General features: G+C 42.4%; 1 protein-coding gene and 1 long non-coding RNA gene across 4 annotated transcripts in view; one reads left to right on the top strand and one right to left on the bottom strand.

The window, feature by feature from the left end:
* ADAMTSL4 (ADAMTS like 4) overlaps nt 1-19,252 on the top strand; it is a 274,339-nt gene extending 255,087 nt beyond the window's left edge. For both annotated transcript variants that reach the window (XM_089678942.1, XM_089678941.1), the window contains exons 16-18: nt 1,918-2,097; nt 3,550-3,694; nt 10,199-19,252. In XM_089678942.1, the coding sequence (XP_089535068.1) occupies nt 1,918-2,097; nt 3,550-3,694; nt 10,199-10,338 (465 nt within the window). In that variant the 3' untranslated portion in view covers nt 10,339-19,252. The remainder of the gene's footprint in view (nt 1-1,917; nt 2,098-3,549; nt 3,695-10,198) is intronic.
* LOC149460983 (uncharacterized) overlaps nt 19,253-20,582 on the bottom strand; it is a 43,624-nt gene continuing 42,294 nt past the window's right edge. For both annotated transcript variants that reach the window (XR_016312969.1, XR_016312968.1), the window contains exon 4: nt 19,253-20,561. This is a non-coding gene — a long non-coding RNA (uncharacterized LOC149460983). The remainder of the gene's footprint in view (nt 20,562-20,582) is intronic.

Genomic DNA, 20,582 nt, shown 5'->3' with positions numbered 1-20,582 from the left:
TACTGCCTACTCTTGGCTGACCCAAACTGCCTGACTACCCTTTTGCCGCCTGCCTTGACCCCTGCTTGAACTGGACTATTCTCCCATCCAGTGCCTTGTGTACTGCCTTCTCTTGGCTGACCCAAGCTGCCTGACTACCCTTTTGCTGCCTGCCTTGACCCCTGCTTGAACTGGACTATTCTCTCATATAGTGCCTTGTGTACTGCCTACTCTTGACCCAAACTGCCTGAATACCCTTTTGCTGCCTGCCTTGACCCCTACTTGAACTGGACTATTCCCCCATCTACTGCTTACTCTTTGCTGACCCAAACTGCCTGACTACCTGCTGGGATTCAATTACCCTTTAGTCTCCTGTCTCTCCCACTGTCTGTTTTTTACCCTGTTTCTGCCACTGTCTTGGGGGGGAAATTTTGAGGCCACAACCTTGTGCCAATTTGCATCAAAGAAAACCGGGGTTACTAGAGTTCCAACCGATCATACCTTGTGGGATCCTCTAGTAAAGACTGACTGGTACTTAGACGCCACACCTTGGGAGAGACCACACCACCTGACGGGGGCGCTTCTTGCAGCTGCAGTTTGCAGCAAAGATAACTGGAGGCCTCTAGAGTTTCCAACTATCATCCCTTGCGGGTTGCTCTGGTAGACTGACTGGTACTTCGATTACGCACCCTGGGTGAGCCCACAGCATCTGCACACCTACCCCATTGTTCTTGAAAGAACAATATTAATCTCATGGGTTTCCCTAAGGGTACGATTGAGTGTCAAACATATTATTGTTAGTGCTTATAAATATGAAGAAGTGTAACATTGTCCAATCAGGATTTACGCACATAAAACTGGGTATCTCCCCTCAGTACCCAGCAATGCTTCTACCCATAGGCCTACCACCCACACACAGAAAGCAGCGGAATGGTTCCAGTAGCCCTCTTGTTGACAGTTTATGCGTGCATGCCGCTTGGTAGTTCTCAGCCTTACCTGAAAAACCATTGATCCCGGTGCTGAACATAGAGATGAGTGAAGGAAAGATGGCCTCCACTCATCTCTATGCCCTTGGAGGACCCCGGAGCAATGTCACTTCCCGTTCCAGCCATTATTTTTTTTTTTTTTAAAGCACTAGATCAATGCTTTTTTTTGATCCAATGCTTTACATTGTAGGGGAGAGATGTGGTGTCTTATTGACCCCATATCTCTCCATAAAGAGGACCTGTCACTAATTATTTCTATCACAAGGGATGCATGCTTTTCTTGTGATAGGAATAAAAGTGATTAAAATTTTTTTTTAAAGGGACAGTGCAAAAAATATAAATAAATAAATAATTAAAAAAAAACCCAGTTTAAAGTGCCCCCGTCCCACCTGTGCCCGGACGTAGTGGTGAACCCATACGTAGGCCATGCCCACTTATGTAAACGGTGTTCAAACCACACATGTGAGGTATTGCCACTACCGTTGGAGCAAGAGCAATAATTCTCGCACTAGACCTCCTCTGTAACTTTACATTGCTAACCTGTAGAAATTTTTAAAGCATCACCCATGGAGATTTTTAAGTATCGCAGTTTCACACCATACCACGAGCAATTTTAAAGCGTGACATGTTGTTTATCTATTTACTCGCCGTAACATCCTATTTCATATTTTACAAAAAAATTGGGGTATATATTGTTCTTTTTTTTTAATCTGTGTATTTTTTTTACAAAAAATATATATTCATTTTTAAAAACTGCGCTTTTCAGTTTTTGGCCAAGTGCATTTTGAATTTTTGTTTTCGGAACCATAATTTTCATTTCGGTGCACCACTAATTTAAACTCCTTTCATGTATTTATCTAGAAACAAAACCATAAAATACAGAAGATATTCAGGAAAGTAAACACGTTTTTAGAACTACAGGACCTAATTCTTCCTCATTCCTCTATGTTAGTGCTCAGCGGACTGTGATGAAGGCTCACAGAGACGAGATGTGATCTGCATCAGCAAACTCGGGACTGAATTCAACGTGACGGACCCATCAGAGTGTGCTAACCTTGAGAAGCCCCCCGGTCTGCAGTCATGTAACGCTGGACCTTGTGGATCCCGCTGGTTCACATCTCCATGGAGCACAGTAAGTGCATGAGTGTGATACATCTGCTTATATAAAAAAAACTCTGGGAAACCTATGGGTCAAATATGTACAGATAGACAAATAAAAGAGATGATGGAGGTGCTTTTAGTGGCAGGTAATATAAGCGAGTGTAAAGCCACCCAAAAACGTGGACCTGAGCTTTGCCCATGCAAAGGAAAGCAACAGGTTACTGTCAGGGATCCTGCAGCGGTAGCCTCTAGCACTCCACAGACCGGATTCCCCCAAGGCGCGGAATCTAAGCTCCGACCTGCTTGTTCACCAGAGCCCCTGATGGTGGGGATGGACTTGGAGCAGGCCGAGACCAGGTCGCGGCCCCTGGGTTCACCCAGCTGTGGTAGAGGCACCGTTGAAGGTGTATAGCAGGTAAGAGTCTGATGTGAGGAGGTAACTGAAGCAGTGTCGGGCAGTCCGGGTCGGTAACAGTGGTGGCGGTGTAGCACAGAATCAGCAGGCAGAGGGATAAACAGGTCACAAGCCGGGTTTGTCAACAGGAGGTCAGAACGTATGGGGTTAAGCAGGAGAATGGTCAGACAAAGCCAGGGATCAGAGCAGGAGACGGACAGCAAATCAGGATCAGGCAGGGTCAGCAACAAACAATCTACTCACAGGAACACAGATAAGACCATACAGGCACTTGAGCACTGCAAGAGCCGGGTTTAAATAGCCCGCCCGACTCCTGACAGGCGCTCCTGGGTCCTAGTGCTTGCCCAGCGCCGTCATTTGTGACAGGCGCGCCTGGGTCCTAGTGCCCGCCTGCCTGTACGTTTTGTCAGGATTCTATGCATGTGCAGATTCGATCGCTGCGGCGATCTTCCCATTCCCTGACAGTTACACTTAAACTGGTCTATTTCTACAAAATTCACTCTGCATTCTCATAGCTTTCCCAAATAATCCCCCTAATGTGTGTAATATGTGTATTTCCTATAATCGCCAGCTACATCTAGTGGCCATAGGGTGGTATTTTTCTAGATTTTTGTATTTCAGGAAAATACCACATTATGGCGACTAGATGGAGATGATGACCATAGGAAATACACATAATAGACATATTATGGAGATTATTGCTGACGTCTGTGTGAATGCTGAGGCATTATTAATGTATATCAAGCCAAACCTTTTTTTTTCTTTTATAATTCGGTAAGGAAGGGCTAAAACCCTTTTTAGGGTACAGCTTTCTATTAAAGAATTTTGCTAAGCTTCCTGTCCTGCTGACAGTTTATGGAGATTTCCTCTAACTTCACCTTACATCTGTGGGACAGAAAGTGAAGGGAAATGTCACCAATTACCTGGCAGGGGTTTTAACCTTTCCTTACTCTGTCCAAAACAAAAAAATTATTTTGGATATACATAACCTTTACAAGTTTTTTTTTTTTTTTTTTCTAGGATTTAACTTCCCTTTTCCAACTAACCCCCACTTCTTGCTCCTTGCAGTGCTCACAGTCCTGCCTCGGTGGTATCCAGGTAAGGGAGGTTCGTTGTCTGACAGCCGACAAGAGCTTCAGTCATATCTGTGACTTGGATTCCAAGCCGGACGAGAAGAGAACGTGCAACACGCAGCCCTGCTCCGCCGTACTAGGTGAGGAGTCCGAGACAACTGTCCGACCTCCAACTGATAGAGCAGTGCAGGCCTCTCCAGCAGCTAAGAGGTTAATAAAACAATACTGAATGCTTTGCGGTGCACATGAGTGTCAGTGGCAGCCCAAAATATTCACCATCGCTGCTTGTGCCGGTAATAAGACTACCATTAATCCCGTCATTGCAGGGATATATTAAAGTGTAACTCAACCGTTGCAGATCTGTTATATGAATTCAAGACAGTGAGAGACTGACTTTCTGAAATGCGTTCATTGCCTCGACTGTCTCTTTGGGGGTTATTTACTAAAACTGAAAAGTGCAAAAACCTGGTGCAGCTGTACATAGAAACCAATCAGCTTCCAGGTTTTATTGTCAAAGCTTAATTGAATGAGCTGAAGTTAGAAGTTGATTGGCTGCCAGATTTTGCACTTTTCAGTTTTAGTAACTCAACCACTTTATGGTTTTGGGACTTTTGAAGTATCCATTGTTCCCAAAGGGAAGTGCCTCGATTTGGGTGATTGCCATAATTGCTGCCTATACCCCATTACCCCAATGTAGACAATGGCATGTTTCCATCAGCTAAGTGATTGTACCTTCATCAGCTGATGATGGTTGGAGCAAACAGAGGCAACATATTACCATATCCTTTGGGTGCAGAGGACTAGTCAAAAGCTTGTACTGATGTGAAGAAATACAATAGGTAATCAATACTATCCATACAGTGTACTATCTTGTTAGCTAAGGCATAGCTAAAACCAAAAACAAAATGTAATATAATGTAGCCTACCAGTCTCTAGATGTGTTGGAGTAATTTTTTTAGGATGTTTTCTCTTTTATTTTCACCTGGTAATTCTGCAAATAACACATTTCTGTCGCTCTGTGGCAACTCTCAATCTTCCACTGTATCTAGGGATTGAACCATGGTTGTCACACAGGTTGGACTGTAAAGTCCATCTTCGGAGCAAACAACAATGCTCCCTTGCAGTGGAGCTGCACTGAAAGGATTAAATGCTCGTTTAGGTCTAGAGGGCTGAAAAAAAGTAGTTATACTTACCCAATTCTCCACTACCCCGGTGAAGGCGCTTTCCTCTACTAATGGTGGACTGTCACTAGACCCCCTCACACCCAGTGCAGAGCTATGGGCTTTCCATTGATCTTGATGGTGCCAGAGGGTATACAGCCGCTGGAGCTTGGGAGGCTGTGGGGACTAGACTTGAAACCCAAAGGAGTCAACCAGAGCAGAGGATTAGGTAAGTGAAAGTGATTTTTGTGGTCCCCTCGGAATAAATTGGCATTTAAACCTGACAGTGCAGTTGCTGCCCACTGCAAGGGTACATTTGTGTTTTCCCTGGAGTTCAGCTTTACACATGTCTACCTTTTGTTCATCTCCATAACATGGTGGATCGAGGAGATTAGTAGTTTACTCAAGAAAGATAAGAATGTTTCTGCTTTCTTTCAAGCTAATGGGAATTTACAAGCACATTGCATTTCTGGTAAGATCTACAGGTATTTTCTGTACTTGCTGAAAGTGTTCGTAGCCTCAAAAAAAGAAAATGAATACAGCCATCACATCTATGGACTGGTAGGCTGAAATATATGGCATTTTTGTTCTTGGGTTTAGATCTGCTTTAAAATCCAAAGAAGGGCAGAGTTACACTTTAATTTCCAGTTTAACTTCTTTTGATTGGTAGTTGTGGTTGGTGAACTAAACCCCCATTATCACCAATAGTCCAAATTAACACCCAATCCTCACCATTACAGATATGAGTCAGAGTATTAAAGTGCCAGCAAACCTGAGATTGTAAACCTGTATGCTGCTCCCATTGCTGTACTCCCACTAGAGATGGCATATTCAATGCTATCATATTGATCCTCTGGCCTCAGTGCTTTCAGATTACCTGAAGTCAAAATGGTTGAGCTTCATATTTTTCTAGAGCAGCTTTTAGATGATATCTGTAGAGCTAGCCCTGGAGGAACCGCTGGCAATTGGGCCTATTCCTCCTATGCAGCACCCACAGCCAGGCACACAGCATTTTCAGTACCCTTCCAAAGGCTCAATAATCAGTCTAGGGTTTTCTTTTTGGTGTTTTTATTGGGGAACGATGAACTTGGATAGGGATGGGAGCATGGGATACCCCGAACTGTAAAACCTGTAGCACTTGAGAATTGCTAAACCTCTGGCTGCTCCGTTGAGGTTGCAAGCTGTATTGTACAATGTAGGCTGTAATGTATTTGAACCCAGCTAGTAGTAATAGTAGTACAACGTGATCGGTGTTGCACTGCTCCTGGCTGAAATATGGTGTGCCCCTAGTTGAATTACACAACTCCTGGCTGCATCCACAGTCCCCACCTGGCTGCATCCACAGTCCCCACAGTCACTTCTCCTTTGAATGGCAGGATCAAGTGCACAGTCCCAGAAAAATAAAGCCTCCTCACTCCAGATCTCCTGGCTCTTTGGTAGGATCCCCAGCTACTCCTAACTGGGACCTCAACGGCTGCACTGGACTCCTAAGGCCTCTCTCCTTCGTCTTTGTCTGCTCCAGGAGCAGAGCCCCTAAGTCCAGATAGTTGGACTATGGACTGCGCTCTTAGGCTGCCAGGCCTTAGAGATTTATAGGCTTTCCCTCCACCTACTGGGCATGCCTCCCCAGGGATTTGCAGGAGACCCATTAATATTCAGGCTGCCTGCCCTGCTCTTCTTCCCACTATACTTCTAGAACTCTACAGAAGACAAGGGAAAGTTACATAGTTACATAGTTAGTCTGGCTGAAAAAAGACAAAAAGTCTATCCAGTTCAACCATTAAAAAAAAAAAGTTATTATCCTATACCCACAGTTGATCCAGAGGAAGGCAAAAAAAAACCCCAGCAATGCATGATTCAATTTGCTTCTGCAGGGAAAAAATTCCTTCCTGATCCCCCGAGAGGCAATCGGATATTCCCTGGATCAACGTTACCTATAAATGTTAGTATCCAGATACAATCATGGCCGAAATTGTTGGCACCCTTGATATTTTTCCTGAAAATCAAGTATTTCACACAAAAAAGGTATTGCATTAACACATGTTTTGCTATACACATGTTTATTCCCTTTGTATGTATTGGAACAAATATAAAACAGAGGCAGAAAAGCAAATATGACATAATGTCACACAAAACCCCAAAAATGGGCTGGACAAAAGTATTGGCACCCTTAACTTAATATTTGGTTGCACACCCTTTGGAAAACATAACTGAAATCAGTCGCTTCCTATAACCATCAATAAGCTTCTGACACCTCTCACCCGGAATTTTGGACCACTCTTCCTTTGCAAACAGCTCCAGGTCTCTCTTATTGGAAGGACACCTTTTCCCAACAGCAATTTTAAGATCTCTCCACAGGTGTTCAATGGGATTTAGATCTGGGCTCATTGCTGGCCACTTCAGAACTCTCCAGCGCTTCTTTGCCATCCATTTCTGAGTGCTTTTTGACGTATGTTTGGGGTCATTGTCCTGCTGGAAGACCCAGGATCTTGGACGCAAACCCAGCTTTCTGACACTGGGCCCTACAGTGCGACCCAAAATCCTTTGGTAATCCTCAGATTTCATGATGCCTTGCACACAGTCAAGGCACCCAGTGCCAGAGGCAGCAAAACAACCCCAAAACATCATTGAACCTCCACCATATTTTACCGTAGGTACTGTGTTTTGTTCTTTGTAGGCCTCATTCCGTTTTCGGTAAACAGTAGAATGATGTGCTTTACCGAAAAGCTCTATCTTGGTCTCATCTGTCCACAAGACGTTTTCCCAGAAGGCTTTTGGCTTACTCAAGTACATTTTGGCAAACTGTAGTCTTGCTTTTTTATGTCTCTGTGTCAGCAGTGGGGTCCTCCTGGGTCTCCTGCCATAGCGTTTCATTTCATTTAAATGTCGACGGATAGTTCGCGCTGACACTGATGCTCCCTGAGCCTGCAGGACAGCTTGAATGTCTTTGGAACATGTTTGGGGCTGCTTATCCACCATCCGGACTATTCTGCGTTGCAATCTTTCATCAATTTTCCTCATCCGTCCACGACCAGGGAGATTAGCTACAGTGCCATGGGTTGCAAACTTCTTGATAATGTTGCGCACTGTGGACAAAGGCAAATCTAGTTCTCTGGAGATGGACTTGTAACCTTGAGATTGTTGATATTTTGCCACAATTTTGGTTCTCAGGTCCTCAGACAGTTCTTGTCTCTTCTTTCTGTTGTCCATGCTTAGTGTGGCACAGACAGACACACAATGCAAAGGTTAAGTGAACGTCTCTCCTTTTTATCTGCTTTCAGGTGTGATTTCTATATTGCCCACACCTGTTACTTGCCCCAGGTGAGTTTACAGGAGCATCACATGCTTGTAACATTCTTATTTATCCGCAGTTGTGAAAGGGTGCCAATACTTTTGTCCAGCCCATTTTTGGAGGTTTGTGTGACATTATGTCGAATTTGCTTTCTTTCCTCCCTTTTTTTGTTTTCTCCCAATACACACAAAGGGAATAAACATGTGTATAGCAAAACATGTGTTAATGCAATACGTTTCGTGAGAAATACATGATTTCCTGGAGAAATATCAAGGGTGCCAACAATTTCGGCCATGACTGTATATTCTGTGTATCCAAGAAACAATCCAGGACTTTTTTGAAGCAATCCACTGAGCTGGCCAGAACCAACTCTTGATGGAGTCTATTCCACAAAGTAGCCTAACAGCGACCTGTGAGACACTGAACCGTTCCTAGCAATTAACCCCTGCACCTCTGCTTACAGGGGAGCCAACTAAATTTACTTAGCAGCCTACCAAAACTAGGAGGGTGCTACATATCAAAGCCAGGAGATAACCATGAAATCAAGACAGATAGCTTGTTAGGAGGAGGTTAACAATGGCTGATATTTTGATGGGTCTACTTTTTTGTTTTAACATTTATTTGTTTTGGGGTTTTTTTAGTATAGTGGTAAGAAAATAAATTTTGTAACAAAAATGGATTCTGCTCCAGGACTCTAAACACCTTTGGGGATAGCCATGGGTGAATAAAATGGGCACACTCCACCCTAAACCGGCCTAATACATATGGCCAGCTTTACCCTATTAACTTGGTTGACCACTGGCATAAACCATGAGCGCTGCATGTGGAATTGGCATGGAATGACAGCTTATATAACAATTTTGCATTTTTATTACTGACTACAGCATGTCCTAAAGGGTAGGTCCACCTCACCAGCAGCATATATTTTTCAATGGATTTGCCCATAAGACCTCTACATCAGATGTTCCAGCTCTGCTTTCTATGGCCATCACTGGCCTCTGTTAAATTCTCATTTATTTGACATTTCATAGAATACAATATGGGGTTCCTCCAGCCCAAACAGGAAAAGTGACATGAAATTGCATGAAGGAGGTGACAATGATAGGGGAGGTCTCACCAACAGAAGCCAAAGTGTTTCAGCCCATTAACATCCAGGAAACCATGGATGCATTCAATTGTACCACCATTGTAAATTGGCCTTTGGATAATATAGAACAGCAAGAAGCTTCTGTACCCCCCAAAAAGGGTCTGTTTATTATAGAACAGTAATAATAATTGTCATGGTTGCACATGTACACCCCTTGCCTCCCTATTGGCTAATGAGGCTGTAAGTCGTAGCCAACAGGGAGGCAAAAGAAGTAAAAGGTCCACAATGTGATCATAGGAGCACTAGCGACTGCTTGCATAATAGAGCCCATTTCTATTGGGGGGTGAATGCGCCACCCTGGATACAACCATGGGTATATAAAGTCACCCGGAAGCATTGACATTGACTGCCAAGGGATGATGAAGAACCTCCAGGAGGCTGTACTTACCCTTGGTTGTAACCAGGGTGACCCCTAAAAACCAGGTCACTTTATTATACAAATAGTGAGCCTTGTGGTCATATTGTGGCCCTTCCCACATCTCTTGCCTCTCAAGTGGTGCAAATGATGGCTTCACCAGCCAATAGGAAGGCAAGGGAAGAGGGTGGCAACCTTGAAACTTCTGTGATGGCTCAATAAGAGACCCCAATTTATGAGGTATTGAGGCTCCTTTTCTTATTTTATCACCCAAAAGTTGAATGAAAATGATGGTACAATTTAACATGTCAATGATTTGGTGGACGTTGATGAGCTCAAATGAGCTGAAGCCCTTTGGTTTCTTATATTCCTCAAGAATGGTGACCTCTTCTATCACTGTCACATACTCCATGTGGTCTCATGTCACTCATCCTGTTTCATAATGGACAGATACTGTCTTGGTTGTACAGATGAGATATTCAATTTCTTTAATTTTTTTTAACTTTCATATGTTGAATAATTTGTTTGCTTTATCTTCTAGCCCCATTGATTGACAGTAAACAGGCTTCTCTAATACTCTGTAATCAGTTTCAACTGATGGACATGCCCACAGATTTTTTTCTAAGACTTATTTCCACAAACCATTTTTAAAAAATATTTATTAATGAAATCTTTGTCTTCTCCATCCAGATGAGAACTGCCGAGATCGATATCACAATTGCGCAGTGGTGGTCCAAGCCCGTCTCTGCGTCTATGCCTACTACAAGCAAGCGTGTTGCTCCTCCTGTTCCCACTCCCTGCAGCGAACCAGGGCATCCGAGAACCGATAGCGTGCACAACAACCCCCCCCCCCACCCCCCTGCCTCACCAGATTCTATATTTTATATATTCAGAAGAGACAGTATTTATTAACCTCTTTGGCACTAGTTCGGCCAGCCTAGCTTTGAACAGGCGAAAACCTTGTGGGCCCAACTAGAGCGGCGAGAGACACAATTGTATATTTGCTTTTAATGTTGGCCGGTCAGCCGCAGGGGGAGGAGTCTGCTTTCCCTGATACTTTACGGTGCTAAGTAACAATACTTGTATACCCGTTTTTGACCTACTGCGACTGTGACTTGTATGCATCTGATCTGGTCAGTAATACAATATAGGAATTTTGTTAATAAGCATAGCGCTACGGTGTCATGAAGGCGGACATATACTGTCTACATATGCTTGTGTTATACAGGAGTCTACAGAAATATCAAATACCATGCACCCCAAAGTCTTCTCTACTCCAGTGCCAACACAGTGATCACATGGTTTGGGCCAAAGGAGCAATGGCCATGTGGTCACCGAAAGAGAAGAATTTGGCACAACCAAGACAAGGTGTGTTTGGCTGATATCTCTATACATTTTTTATGATTACTCAGGGGAGTGATTATGTAGATATTATAGGACAGTATAGGTCTGCTATATAGTAGGTAGGTACTGCCTTACATATATTTTCACTTTTTAAGTCTTTAGGGTATTTTGGAAGGGTGATGTGTTCCTTGACAACAAAGCCTCCTGTCCCATTAAAAACCAAATGACCTTTCAGGTTAAATTGGCTAAATGTGTTCCAGGTACAACAACACAAAAGGTGTACAAAGCCAGTACAGTTCAATTGGTTTAAAAGAAGCCACAGCCTGAGTTGGAAAGCCTGTGCTGTGCCAGCTTGCTGTCTGTGTGGAAGCAGTGGTCTCTCTGCAGAGGTGTGAGACTCCCCCTGCTTAGTCACAGCTAAAGCATTTCATTCAGCAGGAAGCATACGTTTTGCTGATTGGAGAGCTAAAGGAATAACTAAGCATCTATGCAAAGAGACCATTGCTATAGAGAGGAGTAACCTTCTTTGCAGCATGCTGGCAGGAGATGGGCTTTTCTACATGGGCTGTGGCTGCTTTAAAAAAAAAAAACTACAAGGCCTCATTCATATGTATGGCAAGGCTCAGGTGCCTATACACTTTGCGGCGTAACACTTTGTGGTGTGGTGCAGCAAATTGTACACAGCATTTCACGCATGGCAGGGGGAGTTGCTTGCCAAATGCATCTATTGAAGTCAATAGAACCACGCCACAACCCTGTGCCAAACACTTGGTACATTGATGCATGCTCACTATTTCAATGTAAAATCCCCATTGGGATCTAAAAAAGCAGCAGTATTGCCACCTGAATGCCTGTAAACTTTCTCTAAACCACCTCTAAGAAGGCGATCCACCAATGATCACTTCTCAGAGGTGTGTTTAGAGCTGCCGTACGTGTGAAGCAGGCCTTAGACTTGACACACCACTTGTTTTGAAGAACCTGAAACATACAGCATTTAATGATTTGTACTTATAGTTTAATTGGACTACATATCTGTCCATTCTTGATAGAGCAGGAAGCTATGAAATGGACATTTTTTTAAGTCAATGAAGGTGACCCTAAAATGGCTGTTGTATGGGACACCCAAAAAATAAATATTACTTAATACACCATTTATGTGTTGCATTGGTCATGTTCTAAAAGACATGGTCATGCTGCCTGTTTGGCTCATTGACCTGTTCTTTTTTTCCAGTCATTGTGGGAATCCTTTGCAGCATGTATGCAAAACATTCAAAATGTCTAAAAACGCATGTGCTAGTTTTAAAATGCATGCATCTGGTCTATTTGTTCATAATGACACTTCCAAAACACACTAAATTCTTCATCAGTGGAAGAAATAAATACACCCTGTGCCTTCACCATCCTCCTTCCTCAGGCGGGGGCACTTTCAGTACTGTCACAACATAATCAACATACCCATAAACCCTAAACCCGGAGGCTGAGAAATGAAAACTGGAGGACGGGAACATAGAGGAGTTACTATTTTTAGGGGCATTTGACAAAAAGACTTCGTATTGCACCCTCTTACAGCTCCCTGACAGCCATCTCAACTGCTCATGTGCAGCAGCCAGACAATGCAGAAAGTTGAATAATCTATTTTAAACTGTTATAGGTTATGCTATTTTTTTGGGGCAGGGTAGAAGATCACTGTCTACCTAAGGTAAAATCAAAGCTCACCTGATGCATATCTGTCTCTTAGGTAGCCCATAGACATGAGATCACAACTGTCCAATCTGGCTTCTTGACCAAATCAGGGGAAATGTATATTTTGGAGGTGGGGTAACGGTGATCAAGCAGGTTGGAAAACCAGTCTTGGTTGCTGCTGATCTGCCAGAAATAAGTGGAGCCCTAGTCATGTATTTGATGGAGACCAAGTTGATGAAGGGGCTTCTCTTGCACCTTCTGTCCAACACCCCTTGAAGTGGTAAAGGGGAATGTGAGGACACGGAATTGCAAGAGTACTGGTGTTGCAGGCAGTATTGGGTTCTATCTGTCTGTCAGGTGTATGGATCAAACAACTGAAGACCACTTGGTAGAAGCCAAATGTGTAGAAACACCATGGTACCAGAGCAGGTGTAAGGACAGTAGACAGGATACAAGCCGAGGTTGGTAACAGTGGGCTAGCAGGGTACCAAATCAGAGTCAAGGATACAGGCTGAGTCTGGTAACAGTTGTGCAGCAAGGTACCAATTCAGAAGACAATCAGAGTTGGGGATACAAGCCGAGGTTGGTAACAGCTGGTCAGCAGGGTACCAATTCAGAAGACAGAGCCAAGGATACAAGCCGAGGTTCAAAAGAACCAGGCAGCAGGGTACTAATTCAGAAAACAGTTGAGGATACAAGCCAAGGTCGGTAACAGCCGAACAGCGAGGTACCAATTCAGAAGACAGGAATAGGAGTTGAGGATAAAAGCTGAGGTTGGTAACAGCCAGGTAGCAAGGCATCAATTCCTGAAGACAGAGTTGAAGATACAAGCTGGCCAGTGGGGTACCAATTCAGAGGACAGTCGAGGATATAAGCTGGTGTCGGTAACAGTCAGGCAGCAAGGTACCAAATCAGAAGACAGGAATAGCTTTGAAAATTCAAGCCAAGGTCAGTGACAGTTGGGTAGCAGACATACAAGACAGAAAGTGGAGTCAAAAAGGCAGTCCTAGGTCACAAGGGGTATGTCCGACCATCCTCCAATGTCTATGGGTAGTCTTGATCCAGCATTTCCCAGAGTTTACTTGGTTTTGTACCAACCACATTTTGTAATGTGCTATTTGTTACTAAAGTAGTGAGGTCATATCCTGGCTGTGCGGTCTGGTATTTGAATTATAAAACTGGCTGAACAGAATTATAATTTTATGATTGGTAGAACAGTTTTTTCCTACTCATTCCTCCTACTTTTGATGGCTCAGCCTCTGTTGCTTACCCTATGTGCTATGCATTTAGGCCTTGCTCCTGAGAAGCCCCCAAAACATACATACATATATATGTGTCTAAATATAATATATATACATATACACACAGTGGGGAAAATTCTGGATTTTTGGTGATATTCTGTCTCTATCATTTAAAATACACCTATGATACAAATTCTAGACCCTTCGTTTCTTTGTAAGTGAGCAAACTTATAAAATCTGCAGGGGATCAAATAATTATTTTCCCCACTGTATATATGTGTATTATTTCTTTTTTATTATTATTAATGAAAACACCCTTTTTAAACTTGTCATCTCCCTGCGCCATCTCCAAATGTGAAGCTAAAATATGCATAAGAGCAAAATGTTGATTATGTTGTGACCCCATTCATAGTAGCGCTATGTGACATGTTCATTTTCAATCTGTGATCATTCAGGCCTCATTTATCAGAACATCCAAAACCGCAACTGTGTGTGCTGCCCACAGCAACCAATCAGCTTGCAGCTATTATTATTGCCAGTTTAAAAAAATAAACTGATCTGATTGGTTGTTAAAAAGGAAACCGGCAGACCGTATTGCAGTCTTTGATAAGTGAGGCCCATTATGAGCAATACTGAACCTACTGTAGACAGACATCAGGAAAATTGGGCTTTTCCCTGACGTTCCTCCGATATCTGTTTTCTGCAGGTTCTGGAAGGACGGAGAATATATTTCTGCATAGATATTGACTTTCTTCTCTGTGTCTGCCTCCTATTTCTCCCCCAGTGTTTGACAATAATATGGTGATGTAGATAACCTAAGTGGAAGCCCAACAGTGCCTAAATCACAGATGGACTCTGAGATTAAACCGGTTATCATCTGGTTGTTTTTTTTTTATCATATCTGAGGTCAGTAGTTACAACATTTAATTTCTAAGGGTGTACTTACATTAGGGGGTGTATTTATAAAAAATCTGCAGAGCTAATCATGAAACTGCATGTGCATTTGTTCTGTGCGAATGGGGAAAAATGAATGTTAGGCTATTTTTTTCTCCAGGTTGAATGTTTTTTTATTCATAATAATAGAATGAATCAGGAAAATACAGAAATTCTGGCCACTTGATGGCGCTGATGACCATAGGAAATAAGTGAAATATCATCATCATTTCCTGAGTCACTCTGTTCTGTATGAATAAAAAACATTTGAACTGGAGTGAAAACTGCTTATCAACATTTGGTTTTGCTGCCCATTGCACTGAATGAATGTACATACAATTTTACAGGATGTATATTTTTTTTATAAATAAATACACTCCTAGGTTTATGAATCGTACTCGGGCATGGTTCACCTAAAAAGTCCAGTTCCTTTGTGTAGTGTGATTGTTCCATATCATGCTTGAGCACGGCTCAGCATACCATGGCTGGAACTGCTTGGAAGAGGTGTTCTGGGGTACAGTTCAGGTGGACTCTGAAATGGTGCTCTTAGGTGTGATCCATAACCGTGCATGAGCCTGGATGTCTCCTAGATCACTGAGCAACTGGAAGCAAGGACCACTGTTGGTAGAAGTGACATAAGTGTCTTCAGGCCCTATACTATCTGAGCGTAGACCAGTGGAGGAGGGGGACCAATCAACATAGTACAAGGCAACTGTACCTGGTATGGGGACACTCTTAATGCAAGCTTAACCCCTTCAGTGCACAACCTAGTATGTCCAACACTGTATGGACATCTAAACATGTGGATTGTGAGTATTTGGTACATGGCCGAGCATTTCATTTTTGTAAAACAAATAATTTCAGAGTACAAAGGAAGTAGTGTACCCTTGTTTACCAAATTGACTTACAGAGATGTGAGGATCCATTGCTGGGACACATCTTTGTGTTGGACAAGTTGAGTCAAGTGGACCAATGCATGGAGAGGTAGAGGAGAGATCAGCAGAGGAACTTATCATTTTTTATGAATTTGGCTTTTAAAGTAAAAGTACAACTTTACTGTTTAGACTCCCTAGTCACCTACCACCCAACACAATCCAAAGTTGTTTAAAATATAAATAGCCTTGGATGGGACAGGTGTTCTTTGAAGGCCAAGTCTACCTTTTTGACCAGGTTTCATATTTCACCCATGTTTATGGTGTGATATGAAACATGGCCACTGAATCTTGGATTTCTTCTGCCTGCAGGCTTCTGTTGTTTTTTAAATTTGTTGCTGCTTTGTATGGCTCCGCCCACACAGATGCATCATCCATACACAGAGATCTGTGAATGGAGGAACTACGAGTTCCATCTGCCACCATGGTAGAGTAACTCATAAATCTCAATGGAGTGCAAGTATGGTGATGCCAACGCATTCATTACTTCCTCCAATCTTTTAACTGACCCTCTGTACCTCAGTATGGACCTGCAGCAGGAGAAATAGTCTGCAGAAGTCTGTTTAATGCGCCCACAATCCACTGATCATGATTGCAATGCTTTGCAGGCTTCAGTGCAACAAAACTAATAAATGCACAATTTTTCAGATGAATGTTGGTGCACTTTATATTTTTTTGCAAAAGGTGGACTTTGCCATTAAAATTTATACTTAGGGAAAACTTTTTTTTTTTTTTTTATTTGAATCGTGGGGAAGGGTTAAACCTTCTCTCCTCATTGAGTAGATTGAGCCCTATGTTCTTCTGATAACTATTGTCACTGAAATAAAAAGTGGAGGGGGGATACAACATTATTAGAATAAGAGGAGAGTGAAATCTTCCAATGGAGACACCAGTTCCAGGGACAGCTGTCCCTGTCCCTCACTTTGGGAAATTTCCTCTAACTTGCTGTTGAATCTCTGGGACAGAAAGTAAAAGGCAAATTCCCCCAATGGTACAAAAATGGCAAAAGTAAACTGCTAGGGGGTTTAATTTTTCCAAACTAAAACAATCCAAATAAACAACGCTTTGGTTATACATACATTTTAAATTGTGGCATTCAGAGTATCTGGGTTGAGATTGCCTAATTGCTTTCAAATGTAAGTGGATTATTCCATGTAAAACAAACTTCTGTGTTATGAGAGATTATTACCTATATCAGCCCTTGTCGCTTGTAATGCACTGTTGTGCTTCCTTTGATATTGAAGGGGTTGTTTGCACACATACTTGAGGTGCTTTCAGTATTTCTCCATTGGACGATACCTCAGTCCTCTTGTTGTCCCATCAGATTCTTCACCCCCAAGTGCACCATGACTGCACAACCACCTTTACTATTATCCTTCATGTCCACCGTGGCAATCAGATCATTTACAGAGGACCTCACATATAAATGTCTGCAAAGTAAAAAGGAAATCTTTGTGTTGACCTTAGGGGGTTTATTTACTAAAGCTGGAGAGTCCAAAATCAGACTCCCTTCTGCATAGAAACCAATCAGCATCTAACCTCAGCTTGTTCAATGAAGCTTTGGCAATGAAACCTGGAAGCTGATTGGTTTCTATGCAGAAGGGAGTCTGATTTTGGACTCTCCAGCTTTAGTAAATAAACCCCTAGGAGTCAGCCATGTTCCAAATGACAATTTTATTGTTTAGGTGAGCAGATGAAAGAGAACTGATTGCTATCTGCAACACAGGTACTTTTAAGACACTTGAATACAGGAGGACTTGGCTGTGACAGCTGACTTCTCGTTGTATGGATGCTAGTGCCAACAACAGCATGTGTTCTTTCATTTAGAGTAGGTTTAAAGCCCAATTCTAGACCCATTTTGGATAGCAAAGGGTAAAACTCCCTTCCAACCTTTTATTTCTGGCTATGTTCCCATTTTGGAACTTTCTCCTCACTTACTAATATTTGACGGGGGTACAACAGACAGCCAGTAATAGCAACAAATATTCATGAACTAAAGGAAAGGTTAGAACTTTTGTCAGGTTTTTGCTGTCTGTGTCAATATGGACATTGGAAAAGAAGAGGAACTTCTCTGTGTGGACATACAAAGCATTTAAAATCTTACAAAACCTCTAAACACACACACACCAAAAGTTGAAAAAAAACACTTGGTTGGGGTTAGGCATTTATAACGGGCCTTTACCCACAACATAAAAAAGCCATGGAGCATGCCCATCCAAAAACCTCATAAGTTATTTGTAAAATCAAATATTGTTTGAGAAACATACATTTTTTCCCTAGTTCCCAGTTTTCCCAAGGCATTGGTGGCTTGGCTCTGGCTCACAGGTGTCCTACGGGCAGGCTATGTCCCTTCCAGGGAAATCTTGCATATGGGCCATACGAAATCTGGAGTGACTTGTTATTGAAGGACCACAGGCCATGTCAGATCTTGTTCAGTGAATGCTCCATACAATTATGGGTGCATACACCATTTGTGCCCCAGATCACAGATGGTGCATGGTACATATATTGTGTTGTGCATGCACGGTACGAGATCTGGCAGCGCTTCTTATCCTTTATTAACAAACCAACTCAGATCTTGTATGACGTTTGTGCAAGATCTAGCACAATGTTATTGTTGATCTGGAACAGAACAACGTAGGGGAAGCTGGCCACTGCTGATATATTTAAAAATGGCGGAATACGATCAGAGCCCATGAAAGCAGGAATCCAATAAAGAAAGGCGCATTTTCCCATTTGTCTAAATACCTTTGTTTAGTGTGGGCAGTCTATTGAGCGGGAAAAGGTCTGCTTTAAGGGTCAGTTCACCCAAGTTCAGTTATAAATCTTTTCTGTTTGGCTGAATCCCACCTTGGATTCTTCTACCTTTTCAGTAGTCCTTGGTTCCGTGCTCTGTCCCTACATCATTAACAAGGGAGAACCAAACACAGAGAGAGACACTCATTTGAGACAATGGTGGATGGAGCTGAGAACACAGGCCCAGAGATCTTGCTGTTGGATTGAGAAAGCAGCTAGCAAAAACTGGAGAGTTCCTGTTGGGTAGGTTGGCCATTCCAAACTTGAATGTTTAAAAAGCCTTACAATGAGGCTGCCTTAGGTTATTGATGGGAATAATAAAGCTGAATATGGCCTGTACATGTTACTGTAACACCCTTATTACCTCTGCTACAACGTGCTTCAAACCTAGACTTACACATCAGTATTGGAAATAAGTTTGGCGGACATTTTTAAAAACTGGTACACTTAGGCTCAATATCTGCCCCGTCCATGGTGAAAAAAAAGTCAGCGCAGCAATTTTACTTCTCCATCTTTATTGAAAACATGCACTCTGATTGGCTGCTCATGGACCCACCCCTTGTCCTATAGCTGTATCACTTTTCAAAAGTGTCCTCCATTTTTCCAAGTTTAGCCAAAGGAACATTACAAAAACATCTTACTATTTTTCTACTCTGTCCAGAAATCTATATTCTAGCTGTTATATCCGTGATAAACCTTGTCAATTGTTTTTTTTTGTAAATTTTAATTTATTTTTTAAGAATGAAGATTTTATGTCTTTTTTTTTTTTTTCTTATGGAAAGAGATTGTAAAAAATAAACTTGGATGAAAACATATTTGGATTTCAGTGTGGTTTGTTTACTTGGTACAATAATCCATAGCAACAGATCATATTTTCATCAAAGTGAAATAAGACCTTAAGGCCCCTTACACCTGAGCACTTCATTGTGTGTTCCCGTCACATGATGGCTCTCAATCAGGTTACAAACAACAGAATGCTCAGCTGTAAACAGACACCTGGCATGCCAAAAAAGTACACAAGTTTTAAATTGTTGTGCAATTTGTGTGTTTCCTCATTCATTCCTTGGTTTTCTCGGTGTAATACTAGACCTATGAAGTTTAAGATCTCCTTCACTTGCATAAAAAGGGATTTCTGGTTCACATGCATTGCAATACATGTTTTAGCTGGCCAACTGCGTCAAAGTAATTCCTCTCTGGCCAGTCCCTATACTATACTACATTCTACTTTCTGGCAACTAGCTTGATGCCCCACTGCTGGGGTCTGGCACCTGGATGGTGCCCCACTGCCAAACTCAGGTGATTGGTTGGGTGCCCTGTCGACTTGCTTCTCAGACAGATACAAAACTTGATACTTCATGTTCTTCAAAACAGCAGGTAACCCTAAGCTGGGATACCATGCTTTATCTGGGCACTGGGGTCATTTGAACCCTGACATCAGAGTGTCTTGTTATAACCAAGTAGCTTGCCTGGTCCCCAGAATTTGTTCTGTATATCAACTGCCATCTAGGTCCCCCAGCTAAGGTCCCCTAGTCACCTTGAAGCTGCAGCAACAGCATCAGGAATATGGCACGGTACATATGGTACTCGACCACCACCCTGAAGATTGCTACTTCCTGGGCTGTTATGGCAAATGCACAATTTTATCTGGGTTGTGACAAAATACATATGGTACTCGACACTCCCTGGATTCACAATCAGCGCCATTACATTAATAGAATGTGTTGTTGCTTGCAGAATGGAGAATTTAGGCCAGATGTGTTGGTTTACATATTTGGATTGCAGAGCTTGGTGGTTTCTCTGTAGACCCGGTTACAATATGCTTGGCGGTCTCTATCAAAGTTTCTGTGGAGCAGGCTAACAGGCTTGGCAGTTGCGATCACAAGTCTTTGCGGAGTAGGGTACCAAGCTTGGCAATTACTATAAAAAATCTCTGCAGAGCTGGGCAAAAGGCTTGGTGGTTGCTATAAAAAAATCTCTGCGGAACAGGGTAACAAGCTTGGCGGTTTCTATGAAAAAAATCTCTGCAGTGCAGGGTAACATGCTTGGCAGTTTCAATCAAAAGTCTCTGTTTGACAGGGTACAAAACTTGAATGCTCCTAAGGAACGAAGGTGTGCCTACAAAATCTAAAAAAAAAAAAAAAAGAA

This window comes from Staurois parvus, unplaced genomic scaffold (genome assembly GCF_062004578.1).
Source record: "Staurois parvus isolate SC_StPar_1 unplaced genomic scaffold, SC_StPar_1.0 ptg000213l, whole genome shotgun sequence".
Lineage (NCBI taxonomy): Eukaryota > Metazoa > Chordata > Amphibia > Anura > Ranidae > Staurois > Staurois parvus.
The sequence above is the reverse complement of the archived record's forward strand: the minus strand, read 5'-3'. Positions and strand labels throughout refer to the sequence as shown.